The sequence below is a fragment of the Etheostoma spectabile genome, chromosome 21 (genome assembly GCF_008692095.1).
Source record: "Etheostoma spectabile isolate EspeVRDwgs_2016 chromosome 21, UIUC_Espe_1.0, whole genome shotgun sequence".
In the NCBI taxonomy this organism is placed as follows: Eukaryota; Metazoa; Chordata; class Actinopteri; order Perciformes; family Percidae; genus Etheostoma; species Etheostoma spectabile.
The window spans coordinates 3,849,968-3,872,649 of NC_045753.1; the positions used below are offsets into that span (position 1 = coordinate 3,849,968).

The window sequence follows — 22,682 nt, forward strand, 5'->3', positions numbered from 1 at the left end:
TTTGTAAAGTTTGACTCAGCTGTGTATCCTTATAACCGATGATGGTGGGCTGTTGAGCAGCAGCCGCTGGGGAACTCAACACTGGTTTCCCAACCCCACACTTCCTCTCTCTCCGTGTGCCTCCTGCTCCCACTCCAAATTGCATCACATACCTGCCTGTATCTCACAGTCTCTCCCATGTAAACCTAGACTGCCTGCATCCTTCATCCCAGTCCTGCCTTCAACCACATCTCCCAGATACCGTGATCATGTGATCAAGTGAAAACAACAGATTTGAAACTTGAAGGGGAATAAAAACTCGTTCGCACATGAACTAAAAGAAAAAAAAAGTTCAACTGGTTCCACTCTGTTTCAGGCCCAAATTGATTGGCTAATCGGGAGCACTGAGAGTCTTCCTGGGAGGCCGGTCTGTTTTTTGTTTGGTTTCGTACTGGGTTGAAAACATCAAGTTAAAATATATCATTGATGCTGTCCCTAGGCTGCCTGCACTAGCAGCCCACTCTTTATTATTAATTCTTGCAGCCCACTGTTCTCTATCAGTGCAGTCTGGTTATTATGATGTGCCGTGTTTTGACTCCGGCGACACCGTGTTTAAAAAACAAACAAACCGTCACCTTGTACACTTCGGTCAGTGGGGAAGGCGGGGCTGAAAAGGCGAGAAGCTCTGAAAAGTGACGCGGCCGCTGAAGACGGAGCAACTTCTTCACCACCAGCTAGAGTCAACGCCAAATGAAGACGATAAGACGGGTACGCAAAGCTACTTAGGAGCAGGGCGGGATGCTAGCGGCTGTGCAACAAGTGAATACGACGTCGCCTGCAGACCACCGTTCAAAGTACGACCACATCACACCCACTCTCCACTCACTTCACTGGCTTCCCGTTTCTGCTAGGACTGAATATAAGGTCCCAATTCTCACCCACCAGTGCATCTATGGAAATGCCCCCCCCCCCCCCCCTGAAACATCTACTCACCCCTCTCACTACAACACGATCCCTCCGCTCAAAAAACTCCAACCGCCGCCTACTCCCCAGAACTAAGCGCTTTGCACCATGGGTGATCGAGCCTTCGCTCTGCTGCTCCTCGGACTTGGAATGCCCCCCCCCCCCCTGACCATCTGAGGGCACCACAAACTATAGAGTCCTTTAAAAAAGGACTAAAAACATTTCTTTTTAGCAAAGCCTATGAGTTTTAACCTTGCACAACAATGTTGTTGCACTATTTATATGTATTTTAAACTGATGTTTTCATCTTGTTTTTATGATCTTACCTGTAGCACTTTGAGGTTTGTCTTAAATGTTAAGTGCATTACAAATAAAATGTATTATTATTATTATTGTTCATGTTTATGAATCAAACTCTTTCTTTTAGCTCCTCGGCAGCAGCCCCTAGTCCAGTCCAGATTATCAATGATCACAGACGATTCGCACGAACGAAACTTACTTGACCAGAAAGCTTGGTGAAAATGGGACATTTGACTTTTAAAAAAAATCTGATTTAGTGTCAGAAGCAGAAGCAGTTGTGTGCAATGGATAGCTGCTGTCAGTGTGGAAGCCATAGGTCAGCTGTTGTACCACAGTGTGTGTGTGTGTGTGTGTGTGTGTGTGTGTGGTGTGTGTGTGTTGTGTGTGTGTGTGTGTGTGTGTGTGTGTGTGTGTGTGTGTGTGTGTGTGGTGTGTGTGTGTGTGGTGTGTGTGTGTGTGTGTGAACAAGCAAACGTGATCAGATTAGTTGCAATATGATCACTTTCTATGCCCAAATGTTACATGTGACTCATTATGCTTTTTACCATCAAAAGTAGGATGGTAAATAAATATACAAGCGCACAACTGGAAGGGAACAGGATGAAGGTAACATGAAATATTATACAATTATCTATTTATTTAATTTCAAGGTTTGGATATCTGATAGATTCTGATGTTGTTGTAAAGATGTTGCTAAATGTTAGAATAATAATAATATATCGTACAATAAAACACTCTTTGCACTGAATTGTAAATGATATTTTACAAAAATATACTGAATTACAAGGCTGTTGAGAACAGTGAGCTATTGCAGATTTATATACTAAGGTTTTAATTAAATTATTTTAATATAGTCAGTCTGACAGTCTCCACTCGAACAGATTTCCGCAGGGGGAAACCACCCTAACTAATAAGGGTGTGAATCACAATTGAATTAGAAACTCAATTTAATACATGGGGGTGTCAAGGATGTCAAGGAAAACACTAAATTCTGGTGGCAGGTAATGGAATATAATGCAGTAAGAGGGCTATCACATCCAGAACCTGGGCCCAGATACGAATACACAAACTAGTTAACTCTGTGAAGTGGGCAGACAATCTGAATTTTAAAATCTTAACGACACCAAACCAACTCCCCGCCCACCCTTTATTCCAACAGTTTTGAAAAAAAGAGATTGTCCATAGACTATGCGGTCCTTCCGACATTCCCATTTCCCCTTGCATAACTTTTCCACTGTTTCAAAGCTGCCATTCTCAAACTCCGGCTCCCTTTAAGTTCTGAATCCCTTGCATTTAATTTTGGGCTCAGATTTACTTAATCAGATCATCTATTCATGGTGTCTTAACAGCATTACACAGCTTTACAGGAGCTTTCTTTTCATTGGGTTATTGAGTTCGTCGCCTCTCGTGTACGGGTTTCTGAACAGTGACAACATTTTACAAAGCCTACCCCTTACCTTGAGCCTTTTCAACAAGGTTCAGAAGTTTAAACACTGTTAATGTGGCATTACATAATAATAATAATAATAGTGTTAGGCCAGTAATTGCCTGCTGCGTAGCCCTTACTGGTCCTAGGATTGTCCAGACAGAAGCATTTCAAAGCTGCTTATGCAACCGAGCTCTCCACTAACTGTTTGGATAGCTGACAAACTTTATGTTTGGGAGCTTTTTTCTTCATCATGTAGTATAGACTGTTAGGAAAGGTGGAAGAGAGTGGGGAAGGTGTGAAGCACAGGGTCGCACGTTGGATTCGAATCCGGGTCACTGCTTTGGACTACACAGCTAAAGTTCACCCCAGATTTAAGAGTAAAAGCCTATGGGCGACAGCAATGATGAACAAGGACTGATGACATCAATCTCGACAGCCGGGGCAATAAGCCTCTCCGGTTCCAGGTGTCATCATACAGGTTGTGGATTGGACTACCTAAACAGCTATTTTGTATATATTTGTTTATGTATTCATGTTTAATATGTTTGTTTCTGTATATATGGATCAATCCCTGGGGCAAATTCCACATGGGGCAAAAAAAAACTTTTGTGATTCTGAAGAGAGTGGGCCAGGTCACAGGGAGATTAGAGGAAGTGATGTAACCATAAACCGCCTACCCTAACAAGAGCATGAAGGGTTAACCTGCAATGAACTCAATGCAGCAAGCGACACACTTTTAAAAAAGAAAGCAAGTGCGGGGTGCCCCCCCCACACTAACACAGGGGGGAAAAGGATGCTGACGTTGCTGTTTGGCTCTTAAGTCGCGTTTAAGGGCCCATCTGGGCCTTATGGCTGGAAACAATTACAGAATACAACAGAGACTAAAGTAATGATCTGAGAGAGAGAAAATGGGACTCAAAAAACATGCTTATAATATAATCTTAACAGCAGAATGGAGCTTTCACAAAGTGGTCACTAGTCTGCCACACACAAAAACAGCAGCCGAGGGTTACACAAAGAAGCCCACAGAACAAACTGGCAAAACTGGAAATCCACAGAAATAGTTCACTCAAATGGAGACAGGCATTAAAAAAAAGAAGTGAAGAACCCATATAGCTAGCTAGCTAGGTCTTGTGCTTCACCCAGAACACACACCCTAACTTCTCTACATCATAGCTGTATAAAGACATTGTTGCTTATCAAGTAGCTACTTTAAGATTGATGTTACAACCGAACCGATAACCGGACCGATAAACCGATAACCGGGACTTTAAATTGTTAAAGACACTAGGGAATATAAAAAGGTATACATGTTAATAGTATGGTTTGTGACATGCTTTGTTTACCTGGGTCAGGTCCTGGTCCGTTAATAGATGCAACTCTCGTGGTTTGAAGCAGTTCTGACATTTACTTTTGTTGAAGAAGTTAGCCTGGAATTTCCTACAGGGGTTTTCTTTTGCGGCAGACATTATTTTGACGTCTTTTTTTTTTTTTTAAAGAGTAATTTCTCTGGAGGATTTCCAAAGTGGCGTTATCCCGCTGTTTTCTTGTGCGTCCCTTCTATCCCAACTTCGAAAAAGCTCCAGCACTCCGATGCATTTTCAAGTACAAAGAGCAGGCAGACATTGAGCTATTCGTTGACAAGGGTTCAAATCAGACGCTTCTTTTGGCTGTTTAGTTGTATCCAATCGCTGCTTCCCAATAAATAACGACCTGCCATCAAGCCAGCCTTTTCATCACTCAGTCAGTGATGAATGCTTTTCAATCCATGGCCTGCACCACAAAGCGGAGTGTTGAGATAGGTGGCTAATATCCTGTTAGCTTGGCAGTGGGTCGCCAAATCAATAACGTAATGGCGAACGCCACAAAAACAACATTTGAACACAGCTATCACCTTCAAGCTCCGAGGAGTAAACTGTCCGTTGGGTAACAAGTTACAGAATCCCATGTGAATAACCCACAACAACAGAAAGCTTGCATGCAGACAGCAGCCTTTTCTCCCGGTCCCAGCAGTCAGTCCATGCGAAGTTCATCCACTGCTCCTCTGCTACGGTTAGCCCAGTTAGCTGACTCGCAGATAGGCTAGCTAGGTAACGAAATCCTGAAACGCGTCTTTAACTTAACTTTTAAAAAAGAGCCAGTCCGAAAGTCCTAATGATTCGTGTGTTTTCCCAGGTAGAGACGGTGCACCTCTTGGTCAGTCACAGAGGGCAAAAGTGGTATTTAGGATTGGTTTCCATAACTAGCCTGGTTAGCAGCAATAGGTCTATTTTCTTCGTTTCCAACGGAGCGAAGGGGAGCAGGGAGCAGAGAGCACACAAGCTCCTGAAATTCCACGGAGTCTCGCGATGGCTGCTCACTGTCGCCGCCCATAAACGTAGATACCTCATTGGCCAACTGTCTGTGGGCGAAATACGTGTACGTGGCCGCCATATTGGGACGGTTCGGATTCACAAAGGTATACAGAACAGTGTCCGAGTAAGCTATGTAAAAGACACAAATAGAAACAATTAAAAATGATCCTATGTTGTTCCCGTCAAATTGGTCTGATGTATATGTTCTCCTTAAAAAATGTGGTTCATTAATCTGTTTGTCATAAGTTTCTTTGACTCCTCACAGGCTACGTGACACAAAACATGAATAATTCCTAATACATTTTGGGTGTCTTTATTTAACTTTTGTCATTAAAAAATAAACGGGTGGGACTAATAGTGTATACAATTAAGGTCAGACACATACCCATTCATCAGATGGACACACTTTTTCTCCCAGTCCCCAACATTCATTCTGTATGTCACAATCACAACAGTGTTTCAATAATTTATAGGCCAATAATATATAGAACTTTTATCACATTTCTGGTATATAAAGTTTTTCTGAGGCCTGAAGAGGAGAGAGACCTGGAAACTGAAGTGAAGATGCATTAGAGAAGGTAGTGTCAGAAGACAACACAGAAAATGATAAAGACCAAGAGACAGATGTGGAACCGACCGATGTGGAAGAAGAAGAGGGCCCTGCTGAGGTTGTCAGTGGGGACAGTCACTCATTGACTTGAATTCAATTTTATTTATGGTATCAAATCATAACAAGAGTTATCTCAAGACACTTTACAGAAAGAGTAGGTCTAGACCACACTCTATCATTTACAAAGACCCAACAATTTCGGCAATTCCCCCAAGAGCAAGCATTTAGTGCGACAGTAGCAAGGAAAAACTCCCGTTTAGGAAGAAACCTCGGATGGTAAGGAAAACTTAATTTTAGGGAAAAACCTGGGACAGACCCAGGCTCTTGGTAGGCGATGTTTGGCGGTGCCGGTTGGGTGTGTGATGAACAGTGGCAATCATGGTCCCAATAATGGAACTATGAGTAGATATAGTAATTGTAGTAGTTGGTGGGGTAGCAGGCCCTTGCAAGGTGTAGCACGGCACTGCAAGGTGTTGCAGGGCACAGCAAGGCGCCGAGCAGGACCACGGCAACAGCTGCAACCATGATTTATGTGCCACCCTAATCCAAAGAAAACTGTAGTAACCCCAGAGCTAAATTAGTAACATGCATTTCTGGGACACGAATGGAGGAGACCAATGTGTCAAAGAAAGTCCCGCAGCAGTCCAAAACTACAACAGCATAACTAAGAGCTGGTCCAAACCTTAGTCAGCTCTACAAGGGTAGATAGATGAACCTGATGACTATGAAGAAATGCAGAGAAGAGTAGGAACAAGCTGTCCTGGATTACAATAGGAACAAAGGGGCAGTTTACAACCTCAATAGATCATATTACTTTGGTACTCTACTACTCCAAATGTGTTAGTGGTGTGGATGGAGGTTGATCCATTTTGGAAGCAGGGAAAATTCGTCAAGAGGAGACTATTCCTATTCAAAAGCACCAACATTTTCCTCAAATACCATCTTCTGCTGAATTGGTGAGAGATATCCAAGAATTATGGCCACCAGAGACAGAAGAGACAAAAGGAGGAGATTAGACTTCTCTTTATTAATCTTTTTGGGATGACTCCCGCAAGGAAATAGAAATTCCCAGCAGCAGTTTTTAGCAAAAAGAATACAGTGTAGAGAGAGAAAAAAGAGGAAGACAGTATAAATATAACAGTAATAACAGTAATAATAATAATAACAAAAAAAACAACCTTTGGACAAAGACATTTACCATGATGCAATCGGTGTGCTCCAAGAGATGTCAAATCGAGGATTATGTCCCATAATTGCAGTGCATTTATTTGCAAGGCACATGTAAAAACCATCACATATTGTCCAATATGTGCGTGAGGACACACAAAATGTGACAACCAATGCATGACAGATTGTGAACATTTTCATGTTTTTTTGTTTTTGGTAGGAATACTGTTACTGTTGTTGTTGTTTTTTATTGTGCTCAGACATATATTAAAAAGAATGTCTTTGATAAATATCTGTTTCATGAGTATTTGTTGTAGTGAAAATAATCCATACGTTATGCTTTTGTTACTCAAAAAATGAGTTGTGTGAGCTCAGGTCAATGATGCCTACATGTCATAGATAGCAACTAGAAGTTCAAAACTTGAATGTTAATGAGAACTTAATTTCAGAAAAAGATGTTACACAACATTAGATGATAATATAGGTATTATTGTGTATCTAATCAGCTATAATGGGGCGGTCATTTTGGGCCGGGAACACGGAATTAACTAACATGAAACAGACACAACAGGCTTAAGTAAATGTTTTAGCAGCTAAATGTGCTTGGAGTATTTTCAAGTAAAAGTAACCATAAATGTGCAATATTTCACTCTTAAATGTGCAGAATTATATTAAAGTAGTATATGATTGGGATACTGAAATGTAGCACAAGAACCTTAAAGTTGTACTCAAGTACAGTATTCGGTCATTCTAGAATTAGCTATTGAGTCAGCCAAATAAGCATCTAAATAATGGAGTCTTGAAGCTGTATTGTGTTATTTCTGCGTTCAATTTTCATTGATAAGAGAGTCATTTTAAAACAAGCAGCAGTACAATGCAAACTCTTGCACCTTAACACAACTGAGACGCTCACTTGTCAATCATCTCGTCGTGCCGGCAGCAGTGGGTCGTGCTTCAGATGCCACATATGTGTGTAACGATGGCTGACTGAAGCAGAAGCTATTATAAGCAGCCGGTTCCAGTGGGCAGCAGCGGGACGGACAGAAAGACAGACAGACAGACAGACAGAAAGACAGACAGACAGACAGACAGAGGAACAGAGCTGTGTGAATGGACGAGGAAGATAGTGGGAGAAGGGCCTCTGTTACCTAACTAAAACCGGAAAAAACAACAGCCAGTCCTGCTGAAGGATTAGCTCCCTGTTCATGCTGTAAGTGAACCAAGAATAACATAGATTATGTGATTGTGTGTGTGTGTGTGTGTGTGGTTGCTATAGATGTGCGCTCACAAGCTCACCGTTAACCCACTGGAATCCAATCATGTGTCAGCCAATATGGGGCTTAGCAGGAAAGCGGGTGTCTGGATATGGCTAGGTTTAAAAAAAAAGGATTCTTCACATAAAATTTAGTTTGAGTGATCTGATTTACATTACAAAAACCTAGAAACCGATCTTTTATTTTTCTTTCTTTACTGTTATACTTTGAATATTTTCACCATGGATGGATAAGGGCATGATGGGACACACACACGCAGGGCTTTGTGGGGAAGTTAAGGGGAAAACACAAGACTTTCACCCAGTAAACCAGTTTCCTGTTTTAACCCAAACCACAATCTTTATAATCTTAACTAGTTTTGGTGTCATTACCGCAGGAAAGTCACCATTTGTTGGCTAAGCCCAACTGCAAATCTCACAGTGTTCTTAACTCAGCCCTGTCAATTTCTCAGAGAGAGGGTTTTCTTTATTGTTTACCGCTTTAAGAATTCTGTTTAACATGGTCTTTCTACTCACTGGCTGTAGTCTACAGTTGTACTATATTGTATTGACGACTGCTCTAGTTTGTCAATGACTGTTATGTTAATTTTGTTAAGGAAAAAGTACATCAAAATATCTTTTTTGGGGTCAATTATTTATGCAAACATTTACCTGGTGTATTGCAACATAAACGTTAGACTTGCTTCTTGCTTGTTTTTTACAGATTTACTTATCTGAGAATCTCGTTCATATCCAAGCAAAATTGGTGTTGTAATGGTGGTATTGTAATGTAATTCAATCACCCTTGTGAATCGGCAAATCCCAGCCCTATCTCCAGAATCATCATGCATACTAGATATAACGTGGATTAGGTTTGTTTGACTATGTTACTGACAATACATTTTAGCTCACAAAAAAACAGTCTGATGAATTGAATGTATTTTCCAGAGTCAAGCAGGGGAAGTAAGGTCACCCTTTGCTTATAAATGTGAGCCTTCTCACTTGCCCCCCCCTTGGGGTATCCTATGACAACATCCTGGAGGTGGCACAGTCGAGGCATTCTGTGGCGGCAGCATGGCCAGAATATATTTAGCTGTTCTCCTTAAACTCACTTATATGGTAAGTGTGTTAGCAAGGCCACCGAAAACAAATTCTTCCCTTAAGGGGCTAAACAACAAATACAGACAAATATAAAAAAGGAATCCCTCTCAATCAGCACTTTGAACACCATCACAAGTGTGTAGTGTCTGTGTCTGCGGAGACTCTGCCCTCTGCCTGTACTTTCTCGTCTTTTTCTTTTTCTTTTGGATGAGTGTGGGACATTTGTGGGCATCAACAAAGAGCCTTTGGGCTCCACTTGGGTGTGGAAAACCCAGCATGACATCACAACATGCAGGTTGTGCAGCCCGTTTTCATTTCCAACCACCGCTTGTATAACTGACACGGACACACAGAGTGGACAGGATGAACTGCATTCACTCATGTTCCCCATTGAGGTTGCTGGTGTGTTTGTTTGTGCGTTAAAACATTACGCACAAATCTCCGAATACAAATTACTACGTTTTCTCTCAGGCTCTGACCCAAAGAGGGAGGGCCAACTTTGAACACTCTTTACAGACAGTAAGGGGATAGTAATAATAACGAGAGATGGAAAGGCGCCCTGAGAGTCTGGTGCCTTGCTCAAGAGCACCTTGTCAGTGCCCAGGAGGTGAACTGGCACCTCTCAGCTACCAGTCCACCACCATACTTTGGTCCGTACAGCAACCCTCCAGTTCCAACCCAACTCCTTACTGACTGAGCTACTGCCATCACCATACTCACTAGATATTCTACCTTTAACACATTTAGAGCAAAAAAACATGTCACAGTCGAAGCAAATACACAGACATACACAGTTTATTTATTAGTTAATAAATCTGATTGTTAGTCTGCAAATGTCTATAGATACTTGGATAGTACATTTTACAGCTATTGTCATAAGCTTTAAATACAAATCCAGTATTTCCATAGGTTAAAATTGTTAAAAAAATGTTTTGACTCAGATTTTTTTTTTCTCTCATTGTAGACAAGAAGGGACACATGCTGCAGGGATTGCAATGTTTCATAACCTGAGGTTTACTCCTTTACTGTTTTAGGAAGGTTACTGTCTGACCCCCCTGTCACACACACTTAATTACTTCTGACAGATCCTCAGGAACAATTACTGTTTTCTGAAGTACACTGCTTAAATGAATCATGTTAAAAAAACCATCATCACTTATTGTCAATTAAACAATACCAGACATAAAATATGAGTTATACCAGGAAAGATTTTAGTGTATTGATTTTTAGTCTTCAGATAACTGAGATGTGTTGCATGTACTTTTTGTTATGGACACTGCATTAGTTTACACCACAAATGAGACACACCTCAGGAGACCTAAAACCTAGTCCCAGACTGCTGGCTCTTCTAACGCGGGTCAGTAGGTGTGTGTAGCTTTTTCCTGCATTGATCCTCTGCCCTCTCCTCCACAGATCATGGCCCTGCCCTCTGTGATGGTGTTGCCCCTGCTAATCGTCGTGGCGGCTGGGGTCTACTACATCTACAATGAGGTCATGCAGTTTATGTCCAAGTCCTTGGTGCGAAACAAAGTGGTGGTGATCACTGATGCTGTGTCGGGGGTGGGAACTGGTAATCCTGCTTGTGTTTCTAATATTTTGTCTGTCAGCAGGATGTCTCAATGGCAAATTCAATGACATTGAAGACTTGTAATCCTTGGGGCTAAGGAACAATTGCCTCATGGTGATATAGCCTAGATCTTGGATTTATGTCATTTGATGATTATTGTATTGTAGCCATGACTAAAAGTAATGGAAACTGACTCAATTAAAAGTGTGTGACTTTGAACTGCATGGTTATGGCAATTGTTGATACGTCTTTGCTTTCTTGCCAAGAAAGAAGATCATACCACTCTAATATCTATACACTGAATAATACACGACAGCAAGGATCAAGGCTGTTAGCTTGTTTTATTCTTTCTTTAAGCTTTGGACAGAGTTAGGGTAGCGTTAGCTTTTTCCTGGCTACTTTAAATATTTCTGCTAAGCTAAGCCTCATAGCTCTGGCTTCATACGTAGGGACATGAGATTGAGATTTGACTAATTTCTTGTCAAAACCAAGGAAAATAGAATCTAATTTTCTATTTTTTACTGGAAGCAGTCACTGCGATGAAAAGAACTCCAGGAAGTCACTGCTGCCACCTAAGAAGTAGTCTGACACATAAAACTACATAACGCGGCATGTTTAATGAGCTTTAAACGGTGCTGGTGGCCATATTTCTTTCCTTTGACCTGAGCCAGGCTAGCATTTTAAGTCTACACTACAGTATAAATACGGTAGTAGCCTACTTTACGGCTTGCTTGCTGAATATTGAGGACACAGTGGCTGAAGTTTAACTGGAGATCCAGGTTTTATTACCCTAGCATACAAGCTAATAACTGTGTTGAAAGAAAAACAACAAAAAAGCTTGTAGGGCAAAACTAGCTACTTAGCTCATACCCAGCTACTCAGCTTATACCTAGCTACTTAGCTTATACCTAGCTACTTAGCTTATACCTAGCTACTTAGCTTATACCTAGCTACTCATCTTATACCTAGCTACTTAGCTTATACCTAGCTACTTAGCTTATACCTAGCTACGTAGCTCATACCCAGCTACTCAGCTTATACGTAGCTACTTAGCTTATACCTCCTTTCCCCCTCCAACTCTTACTTCTTTCGCTTTTCTTCCCCTAACCTTTCCTGAACCTGACCTATCAATTCAATTTCAGTTTCATCAATTAGTATCAGCTGAACTAGGGGCAACATTTCCCTCCCCCCCATGTACTCCCCCCATGTACTCTCCCATGTTAGTCCTGCAGGGTCGCTTCAATACTTTAAGCTAAGCTAATCAGCAGCTGGTTGTAGCTTCATGTTTAGCATAGGCTACAAGCATGACAGTGGTATCACTTTTCTTATCCAACTCTTAGCAAGAAAGCAAATAAGTGTATGTCACAATATGTCAAACTATGTTTTCTTTGGTTTCTGTTCAGAGTGTGCCCATCTCTTCCATAAGGGCGGTGCCAGATTGATCCTGTGTGGGATTAACTGGGATAAACTAGAGTCTCTGTATGACTATCTGACTCATGATGCTGACCCCAGCGAGGTGAGGAAATGAAATAAATGAAAATGATGCATGCTGGTATTTATTAAAGTTTGAAACATCATAAACAGGTCAGATTCTGAGTTAATTCTTCCACACTAAAACCATTAGGCCTACTCTTTTTTTTGTGGTGATGATGTATCTTTAGCTGAGAAACAAATCTTTCACTACTGCTCCAATAAAAACTAGCCTATCTTCTCATGTCTATCAGCATACTTTGGAAACTTTGGCAGAGCAGTGACAATTCTTATGGGAAAGCAAAGATTTTTCCATACCACAAAAATCACTCAAAAAGCAAATTAACACAGGACACTGACATGACATGGTAGGTTTATAACAACAGGTTCTGTCCTTGTTTTTATAATAATCCTCTCCTCTGTTGCGACCTCCCACATCACCACTTCCTCCTTTTGTCAACAGAATAACAGGATATCCTGTCTCACAGCCCACTGTCCTCCATGGATCTTCTATCCACAGGACAGAGTCTAGCTATATGGAAAAAGTACATAAAGGGAGAACAACATAATCTAATAAGCCAACATGTGAACTCGGGGCTGTTTCCAAGCTGTTGCTAAAACAAAACAAATCCATTTCTCATTACTGCTGAAATTATTTTCCTGTATATTAACATTGACTGAAGCTCACTTCCCTTTGTTGTTCCCAAGGCAGAATCTATTGTAAATGTGCTTGATGTTTTCACTCCAGTGTATTGGTACTGCCATGACAAACAATATCTGTGAGATCTTTTCAGTGTTAAGTAGGCCTAAACATATTTATTTCACTATGTATGGTCACAAAGAAGGCAATTCTGGAACAACTGGATTGCTGATAATACACCTATACAGAATGAATAGTTTACTGAAGCATATGGAATGGTTAAGTTGTGTTGTCTTCCCGTCAAAATTGAAACTCAACACTTTTGTTGACGCTTTTTATCGATGTTTTTAACTTTTTCTTAAGTTTTTGTCCCTTTTTTCAACACTTTTGACACTTTTTTCAATTTTTGTCCCTTTTTTATGTTTTCAATATAACTTCAATAACTTATTAACTTTAGTTTTACAGGTTTGTTTTGAATTTATGGTTAATAAATCTCATTTATAGGAAATTATACCTAATGTTTGAGTTAGAAAAGCAGAAATGACTAACATTATGAGGCATTTTAAGCCTTTATTAGAAAGTAGACAGTGGAAAGATGACAAGCAATGAAGGGATGCAAATAGAAATGACATACATAGAAGTTCCCCAGACAGATGTGGACCAGGAATGGTGTGGTTCATGGTCAGCACCTTAGCCCCTAGGCCACCAAGTGTAATGGGAAAATTACATAGACAATGATTTCCTTTCAGTAATTGTTCATTTTCTTAAGGGATTTTTCATTAGTAAATCCTCCAATGTACTTCTAAAATATGTGTCTCCTAAAATCCTGAATTATGAAACCTACCTCATTAAATTATGTAAAGTTATTATGTTGTATTGACAATTCTATTTATTTTTTGTATTGGGAAAAAGACTGTACTTCATTGGCTAGACAAATTGATAATGGCTAGTATGAATACTAGGCTTAGGATAAGGCATGTTGATCATATCATTAAAGTACAGATATAAAGGTTGTGACATAATGAAAACAAAGACATAAAATATGCTGACATTACATATACTGAGTGCATCCTTTCCTACATGTTTAGTTTGATGTAGACAAAAGCACATTTTTAAAAACCACCACCTCACTTTATTCCAATAATCAAGTAAAACGTGTGCTGTTATTGAAACAATAAGCAGTTGGTCAGGGCTGTTTTTTCAGGTTTGTAAAGTTAAAATAAGGAAACTTGGGTTAGGGTAATCTAATCCTGCTAGACCTAGATTAAGTCCTAGATTTATTTCCATTCTCAAATTTTAATATGCATTAAGGTTTATATTTAGACAAGGCTAATCTGGGAAATCCACACAAGTTTAATTCAACACTGATCATAATCATAGTGGGTAGCTCCATGACAATCCAAGAAATTCTGCATAAATTCAAGGCAATGATATAATAATAATATAAGATGATACTTTTTGTCATGACATCAACAATCCAGTCAGATTAATGCTTGATGAGCACATTAGTTTGCCAAGTAATACATTACTGTGTCTCCCCCCCCCCCCCCCCCCCCCCCCCTAGACATTTGCCCCAAAGCTGGTTATCCTGGACTTCAGCGATATGGACAGCATGGAGAACGTGGTGGCTGAAGTGGTGGAGTGTTACGGTTGCGTGGATGTGTTGATCTGTAACAGCAGCATGAAGCTGAAGGCCCAGGTGCAAAGTGTCTCCCTGGAAATGGACAGAAATATAATGGACATCAACTACTTCGGCCCCAGTACTCTGGCCAAAGGTGGGCTGGACATTCCTGAGGCAACCACTACTGTTTCTATGATGGTGGTTCTTAGTGATTTTTATAATCAAAATCCTAATATATCAAAATCATGTGTGCAGGTGTTCTTCCAACAATGATCTCAAGAAGATCGGGGCACATTGTGCTGGTCAACAGCATCCAGGGAAGACTAGCTGTCCCGTTCAGAAGTTCATGTGAGTTGCCAATAACAGTCTTTAGGAGCTTTTCTCAACCGATTTCAAGGGTTCATTCACCTTTTTTAAAGATTAGGGCATTTACAGTATATGCCTTTATTTGTATAGGACAGCTTAGACATGAAAGGGGAGAGAGAGGGGGAATGGCATGCAGCAAAAGGACGCAGGTCGGAGTCAAACCTGGGCCCACTGTGTCGGAAAACCATATTTTAACACTCTTCTTTTATTTGCTAAAAACGTTACTTATTAAATTCTATGTAAGGGATAATGTAGAGCCAGGCGGTTGTCATAGTGAATACAATTACAAGACCTGATCATCCCGTGGGGGTTGCATTCTCTATAACAACCGCCTCGCTCTACACTATCCATTACATAGTATTTACATCTATAACAAGTATTAGCAATAGTAGGAAGTATTTTTTAATCATACAATAGAAATAAAGTGGGTGGAATAGTGTCTACTGAGTCACTTCATTGCTTCATGAGTATTTTTTTAGGTTGTGATGAAATGTCCCATCATCATCATCATCATCATCCTCATCATCATCATCATCACCATCATCATCTCCTGATTAGATAACTAGTTAAAAATACACTCAGTTGCTAGTTTATTAGGCACACTTAGATAAAACTAATGCAGTCAAATACAACAGCCCTGCAATAAATTCTTCCTTCATGAATGTATAATGTTCTGTTTTTGTTTAAAGTGTTTTAAGAGGTGTTCGATTGGAATATCATTTTGGAGGATGTCGTTTGTGTGAACAAGAGTTCATGCAGAGTGTGTGTGTGTGTGTATGTGTGTGGTGTGTGTGTGTGTGTGTGTGTGTGTGTGTGTGTGTGTGTGTGTGTGTGTCGGCACTCATCAGACGCTGCATCTAAGCACGCGGCGCAGGCCTTCTTTGACTGTCTGCGGGCTGAAGTGGAGGAGTTTGGGATCGTCGTCAGCACCATCAGTCATACCTTTATCAACGCCTCGGACCCCCCACCTGTGGAGGAGCCCGCCCCTAAACCCAACACCCTGGCTGCATGTGAGTGAAAGAACCCCCTATGGAAGGGACTGAAGTTATAATAATGTGAGGGCAATTTTCAAATGTTTGAAATACCCATTTTTTTTGTACTAAATTGACACATATAAATGTATCTGTTTTTTCACAGTTATCACCAGCCAGTTGACCCACGGCGTGCGCCCGTCAGTCCTGGCCAATGAGATAATGCAAACTGTGAACAGGAAGAAGAAAGAGGTTGTACTGGCCCACCCCATCCCTAGGGTGGCCCTCTACCTCCGCTCCCTCTTCCCCTCCTTCTTCTTTGCTGTGCTGGCTGCTGGAGTGAAGGACTCAGTCCTGGCTGAGCAGATGCAGTAAGAGAAAACCTGAAATGGAATCATAACGAGATGTGAAATAAAACAAGAATTGTTTGGAAATTGGAGATATGTAATAGTCAATGCTTGGTTGGCGCAGCAAGGGATGCTTAGGGGCATGGCTATATACATGCTAGAGCCCTGCACGGGCCCAAAAATCTAGATCCTGGCCCAGCTCTGGCTGAGACTCCCAGGCCTTAGCCTGGCCCTTGGCCGACAGTTTAGCAGAATTTTTAGCCAGAGCCCAAATGGAGCCAGTGTCTTTTTCTTTTTCCTCCTCTCCATAACACAGTCCACTACACTACTGTTGCAGCCATTGAAGTTTTGCATTTAATGGCAAAGTAGTTATATTTTGTTACAAAATATTCAAAAATCTAAATATGAATTTCTTGTTTATTTAGAAAAAGTTTGGAGCCTTTCTTTCGTTCATCCTGCATTTGGATTAATTTTTACGCAACAATTTGTGCATTCTCCTGTATTGTTGAAAACGTTCGGCATATTCAAGGAATTTCAGGAATGAGAAAGCCATGAGTTCCAAGCATGAAGCTGAAGACCCAGGTGCAAAGTGTCTCCCTGGAAATGGACAGATATATAATGGACATTTACTACTTCGGCCCCAGTACTCTGGCCAAAGGTAGGCTGGACATTCCTGAGAGAATTTTCACCAAATAGGCAACCACTACCATTTCTATGTTGGTGGTTCTTAGGGATTTTTTAAATCAAAATCCTAATATATCAAAATCATGTGGCAGAAAACTGGTCTCAAGAAAACTGGGGCACATTGTGCTGGTCAACAGCATAAGAAATCCATAAGTTCCAAAGTTTAAATCTACATAAAAGACATGAGAGTCAAAATTACAACAAATCCCATTTCATTTTCCACACTCCCGTTTTAATAATAATAATAATAATAATACATTTTATTTAACAGCGCCTTTCTAGACACTCAAGGTCGTTTTACAGACAATAAAAGACAGATACTGGGAACAGAAAAGTACAAACAGTTATGAAAAAAAAAAAAAAAGACATGTTCTTTAACCCCATATGTAGCACAGGAAGACTCCTAGTTGGTGGCCAAGTCTGCCATTCCCACGCTGTATTTAAATTGCCCTTACATGCAAAACAATGTATCGTTGTAATCAAGCCTCCCTGTTTCCTCTTATCGCTTCCTACCGCTGTAACAGAGCAAGCAGCAATTTAAATAAAAGTAATCTTGCATTTTGCCGTGTGTTTTTCACTCAATCCGAATTACAGATTGAAGTAATGCACTGTGTGTACGGAAATACAATACATGTGGTGTTTTTTTTTACTGTCAGTATTTGCAGATGAAAGAGGCAGCCAGAGACTTGAAGCAGAGATACAGTGGTGCTCATTAGTTTACATACCCATGCTAAAGTTGATTAAAAAGAGGAATAAAAAAAACATCTTTTGGAAATTGAGCTTAATGCCTTAATCAAAACCAAAGGTAAAATCCAACCTTTAAGGACACCATTTGTCTTTGTGAATGAATAATGTATTGTAAATAAATAAATGTTCTCCCTTAAAATACAGGGGGCATAAGTATACACCCCCCTATGTTAAATTCCCATAGAGGCAGGCAGATTTTTACCATTAAAGGCCAGTTATTTCATGGATCCAGGATACTATGCATCCTGATAAAGTTCCCTTGGCCTTTGGAATTAAAATAGCCTCCCCCCCACATCATCACATAACCTTCAGCATATTTCAGTTAGACTAAAAGCCGGTTTGATTTGCATTCAATTCAATTCAATTTTATTTATAGTATCAATTCATAACAAGAGTTATCTCAAGACACTTTACAGATAGACCACACTCCAGAATTTACAAGGACCCAACAGTTCTAGTGGTTTCCTCCAGAGCAAGCAACAGTGCGACAGTGGCGAGGAAAAACTTCCTTTTAGGCAGAAACCTCGGTCAGACCCAGGCTCTTGGTAGGCGGTGTCTGACGGGCCGGTTGGGGTTAGAATGAAGAGTGGCAATAAAAATAGAAAAAAAATTAGTAGTTTGTAGCAGTTCTTTGTAGTAGTTCATGGCATAGCAGGACGCTGTGCGGCATTACAAGGCACAGCAGGACGTAGCAGGACGTAGCAGGACGTAGCAGGACGTAGCAGGACGTAGCAGGACGTAGCAGGACGTAGCAGGGCACCGCAGTGTAGCAGTTGAACATGGCATCACAGAACGTGTAGCGGGACCATGGCGACAGCTGCTACCCGTATTTTGGAGCCTCTCTGATCCAAGGGAACATGCTGGTGAAAAAAGAACATAAGGACTCCGGGGAATGACTCCCCAGAAATAGGTTAGTAACACGCATTTCTGGGACATGGATGCACATAAATGAAAAGATGGAAAGATAGAGGAGAGAGGAGCTCAGTGTATCAAAATAAGTCCCCAGCTGTCTAAAACTATTACAACAAAACCAAGAGAGACAAGGTAAAGAGAGCTCCAGCCTGGTCGGGCTAGAACTCTCCCCAACCGGATCGGGCTGTATGCCAAGTCTCCCTTTAGTTTTATTATATTCTTGATTATAATTGAGAGATGATTTTATGGAAAGTATCCCATGCCAATCTCTATGTATGGTGAAGGGTATGTGATGATATGGGGGGGGGGTATTTTATCAGGATGCATAGTGTCCTGATCCATGAAATAACTGGCCTTTAATAATAAAAATGTGCCTGCCACTATGGGAATTTAACAAAGGGGGTGTATACTTATGCCCCCTGTATTTTAACATAGGGGGGTGTATACTTATGCCCCTGTATTTTAACATAGGGGGTGTATACTTATGCCCCTGTATTTAACATAGGGGGTGTATACTTATGCCCCTGTATTTTAACATAGAGGGTGTATACTTATGCCCCTGTATTTAACATAGGGGGGTGTATACTTATGTCCCCTGTATTTTAACATAGGGGGTGTATACTATGCCCCTGTATTTTAACATAGAGGGGTGTATACTTATGCCCCTGTATTTTAACATAGGGGGGTGTATACTTATGCCCCTGTATTTAACATAGGGGGTGTATACTTGCCCCTGTATTTTAACATAGAGGGGTGTATACTTATGCCCCTGTATTTTAACATAGGGGGGGGTATACTATGCCCCCTGTATTTTAACATAGAGGGGTGTATACTTATGCCCCCTGTATTTTAACATAGGGTGTGATACTTTGCCCCTGTATTTAACATAGAGGGGTGTATACTTATGCCCCTGTATTTTAACATAGAGGGGTGATTACTTATGCCCCTGTATTTTAACATAGGGGGGGGGGGGGGTGTATACTTATGCCCCCTGTATTTAAGGAAGAACATTTATTTATTTACAATACATATTCATTCACAAAGAAAATGAGTGTCCTTAAAGGTTGGATTTTTCCCGTTTTTAATTAAGGCATTAAGATAAATTTCCAAAAGAAGTTTTTTTATCCCTGTTTTTAGTCAACTTTAGCATGGGTATGTCAACTTATGAGCACAACTGTATAAAACAGCTCAAACCCAGTGATAGGCTATTTGCAGGAATATTTGCCGTACTTTACTTGTACTTTACTTTAGAATTTCGATTTTATGCTGCTTTATGTAACGAAAAGGATTTCAAATTGTGAAATGGACTTACTTCACCTATCTGCATTTACGTTTATTCCCCTCTTTCAGAACATAATCTAAGTTCAGACATGAAATACAAATGTTCAATATTCAAACAATTTCATTCATATCGCTCGGATTAAGTTTGTCATTTTAATCCTGAAAGACACCAACAATGAATATTACAACATTTAAACTTGAACATCCAGGCTGAACAATCAACCTTGAATGGAATTGATCTGACATTTATCTTCATCTTTTAATAGTTGAATTTGACAATTATATATATATATATATATATATATATATATATATATATATATACACAGTACATCTATACGTATATTTATACTTTATAGTTCTACTCCACAACATGAGAGAAAAATACTGTGCTTATTACTGTACTATATTTATTTGACAGCAACAATTACATTATCACACAATTTTACATATAACGCAAGTTATTATAAACATAGTGTAATTATATAATTGTTACAAATTAAATTGGCCAACAACATATCGAAAGGTAAACTAGCTCAACCTCAAACATGTGCAACATTAAAATGGAGTTAATACAGCCGTAATAATAAATCAAGTAAAATGATATAATTTGAAGTATAAACCAGTCTGAATGGAAGACGGATTTTTGTACTATGTTTTTTATTACTTTTACTTAAGTAAACAACCAATATTTTTCTTCGGAGTAAAATACAATTGTATATATCCACTTTTTTTCCATATCACCAGAAGGCAAGGGTTGGACTGAATGGATTATTCCAGTGTACATGTTTATGACACAGAGTGAAGCATGGGATGTTTTCAATTAGGAATGTCTTTCTCCATATGTCCTCTAGGTGGGAGCAATATATAGGTAATTAATTATACTGTCTGACTCCTGATACTGAAGAGATCAGCCTTTACAGACCTCCTCCTTACTCGTTTTTTTTCAATTCCTAACAAGTGTTTACCTATACTTTTTCAAAACTGTTAACACAGCAACACACCTAACTCACACAATAAGCCAAATAGTTCATTTTATGCTAAAAAAACTCAATTTGTTCATTAAATTCCTCTAATATAAAAAAGTTCTCTTCATACACAATCAATACATGAAAAACCTGACCCGATATCAAGTAATTTGGTCAAAATACTAGCGTGCCCCCCCCAAGAGGAACAGATCGATGGCAATCATAGCACAACAACTTTCTAAATGTTCAGTGACAGTTGACAGTGGACACTACAGAGACGGCATTACTTTTCAGTTCTACCTGCATACAATAGACAATGTCAAATCTGTTGTTGTTTTTGTAATTTGATTTCCTTTTATTTTAAACCCCCCTGTATTTTTAGTTTACTTTAGTTTATTAGCTTATAATGTTGTGGACAGTCCCCCTTAGTTAACTATACAGTAAAATAGAACAGAATGCCTTGGTGGTCATTATATACAAGTGCAGTATGTCTGCAATGAGATTGAAGCAACCCCTTTACAGTGTTGATATGGAATATAAAAATACAAGATATAAGGAAAAAAAAATTAAAATATAAAGTGTAGGTAGGTAGTGCAGAGTGGAGTCCTGAGAGCAAATATAAAAATATAAAAATGTAAAGTATAGGTAGATAGTGCAGAGAGTGCAGCGTGGAGTCCTGAGAGCTACATACATATAAAAAATGGCTTTGTGTACACGTTGTGTGAAAAGTAGTTAGGTATTAACAACAAATAAATAAATATTGCACTGTAATGAAATTAAATGGTTAAGAACGAGATAATAAAATATTGCACAAATATTGTCTGAAATTGCACAGAATTACAGTGTCCTTTTAGGCATTATACAACAGTATTGCACAGTTAGAGGGGAGAAGAGAGTCCAGGGGGGCCGGGGGTAGACTGTGGAGTGAAGTCCGTGCATGTGTGAGTTCAGGGTTATGGTTATGGTTATGGCCTTTTTGGGAAGAAACTGTTCTTGAGTCTGTTAGTCCGTGCTCTGATGCACCTGTAGCGCCTACCAGAGGGCAACAGGTCAAACAGGTCAGAGCCGGGGGGGGGGGGGGGGGGCTGTCCTTGATAATGTCCTCTGCCCTGCTAAGGCAGCGGGATGTGTAGATGTCCATCAGGGAGGGGAGAGGGCAGCCAATGGTCTTTTGGGCTGACCTTACGACCCTCTGCAGCCTCTCCCTGTCTGGATGATTGTGACATCTCCTTGCCGCCCCCTGCCGCCGGCCCTAGGATCTGTCTCTCCCTCAAGCCTTGTCCTTTCTACGGAGCCGGAGCCAAAAGCTCCCTTGCTCGGCTTCCTCTGCCAGCTCTTTAGGGACTCTATCCAGTTTAGCGCCTCTGATGCCGAGGGTCTTGAGGAATCGCTGGATGGAGGTTCCAGTGAAGCCCATGCATCCAACTTCCACTGGGTTGATGTGTGCTCTCCATCCATACATCTCCGTTTTCCTTTCGAAAGCAGCCTCCAGCCCATCCTCCCATGGCACGCTCAGTTCGGCCATGACGACCATCTGTGTGACGATGGACCAAATCTTGATTTAACGGCACCGTTTGGGAGAGTGTCGTACGTAGCTTTGATCAAGAAACCTCCACAGGTCAGAACACGTGATGGATTTGTCGGTGACAGGTGGTCCATCTGCCTTGCTGGGATTGGGTCACAGCCATGACCTTATAGCCCTCCTCTTTCGGTCAGGTGAATCAACAAACTATGTAAATGTGCATAAGTCATCTTTACTTAATAGAATGTACAAAAACTGTACGTGACAGAATTGCGGAAGTAAAAGCTTTTACTATTAGCAACAGGAAATTGCACAGCACAGAAGGGAAAAAACTCTTATTTCAATGTAAACCAAGGCTAATCAGAAAGCACTAACATAGTGCAGGTCATAACCATCTCCGGGTAGGGAGTGAGTCCTTACCTCAAGTGAAG

General features: G+C 40.4%; 1 protein-coding gene across 2 annotated transcripts; it reads left to right on the plus strand.

Annotated features, from left to right (window-relative positions):
• The first annotated feature begins 7,867 nt into the window (after positions 1–7,867).
• Positions 7,868–16,227, plus strand: dhrs7cb (dehydrogenase/reductase (SDR family) member 7Cb). Of its 2 annotated transcripts, none has more exons than XM_032503082.1 (7): positions 7,868–8,012; positions 10,569–10,725; positions 12,126–12,238; positions 14,397–14,607; positions 14,709–14,801; positions 15,668–15,829; positions 15,957–16,227. In XM_032503082.1, exons 2-7 carry the CDS (start codon positions 10,572–10,574, stop codon positions 16,163–16,165), a joined length of 942 nt encoding a protein of 313 aa, XP_032358973.1. In that variant the 5' UTR covers positions 7,868–8,012; positions 10,569–10,571; the 3' UTR covers positions 16,166–16,227. The 2 variants fall into 2 exon arrangements, with proteins under 2 accessions (XP_032358973.1, XP_032358972.1); XM_032503081.1 differs by having other exon boundaries at positions 7,874–8,016.
• Positions 16,228–22,682: the final 6,455 nt, after the last annotated feature.

Coding starts and splice junctions, on each gene's coding strand:
- dhrs7cb (XM_032503082.1), top strand. CDS start 10,572: ATGGCCCTGCCCTCTGTGATGGTGTTGCCCCTGCTAATCGTCGTGGCG. Junction 10,726..12,125: donor TGTGTCGGGGGTGGGAACTG/GTAATCCTGCTT, acceptor GTTTCTGTTCAG/AGTGTGCCCATCTCTTCCAT. Junction 14,802..15,667: donor TGTCCCGTTCAGAAGTTCAT/GTGAGTTGCCAA, acceptor GGCACTCATCAG/ACGCTGCATCTAAGCACGCG.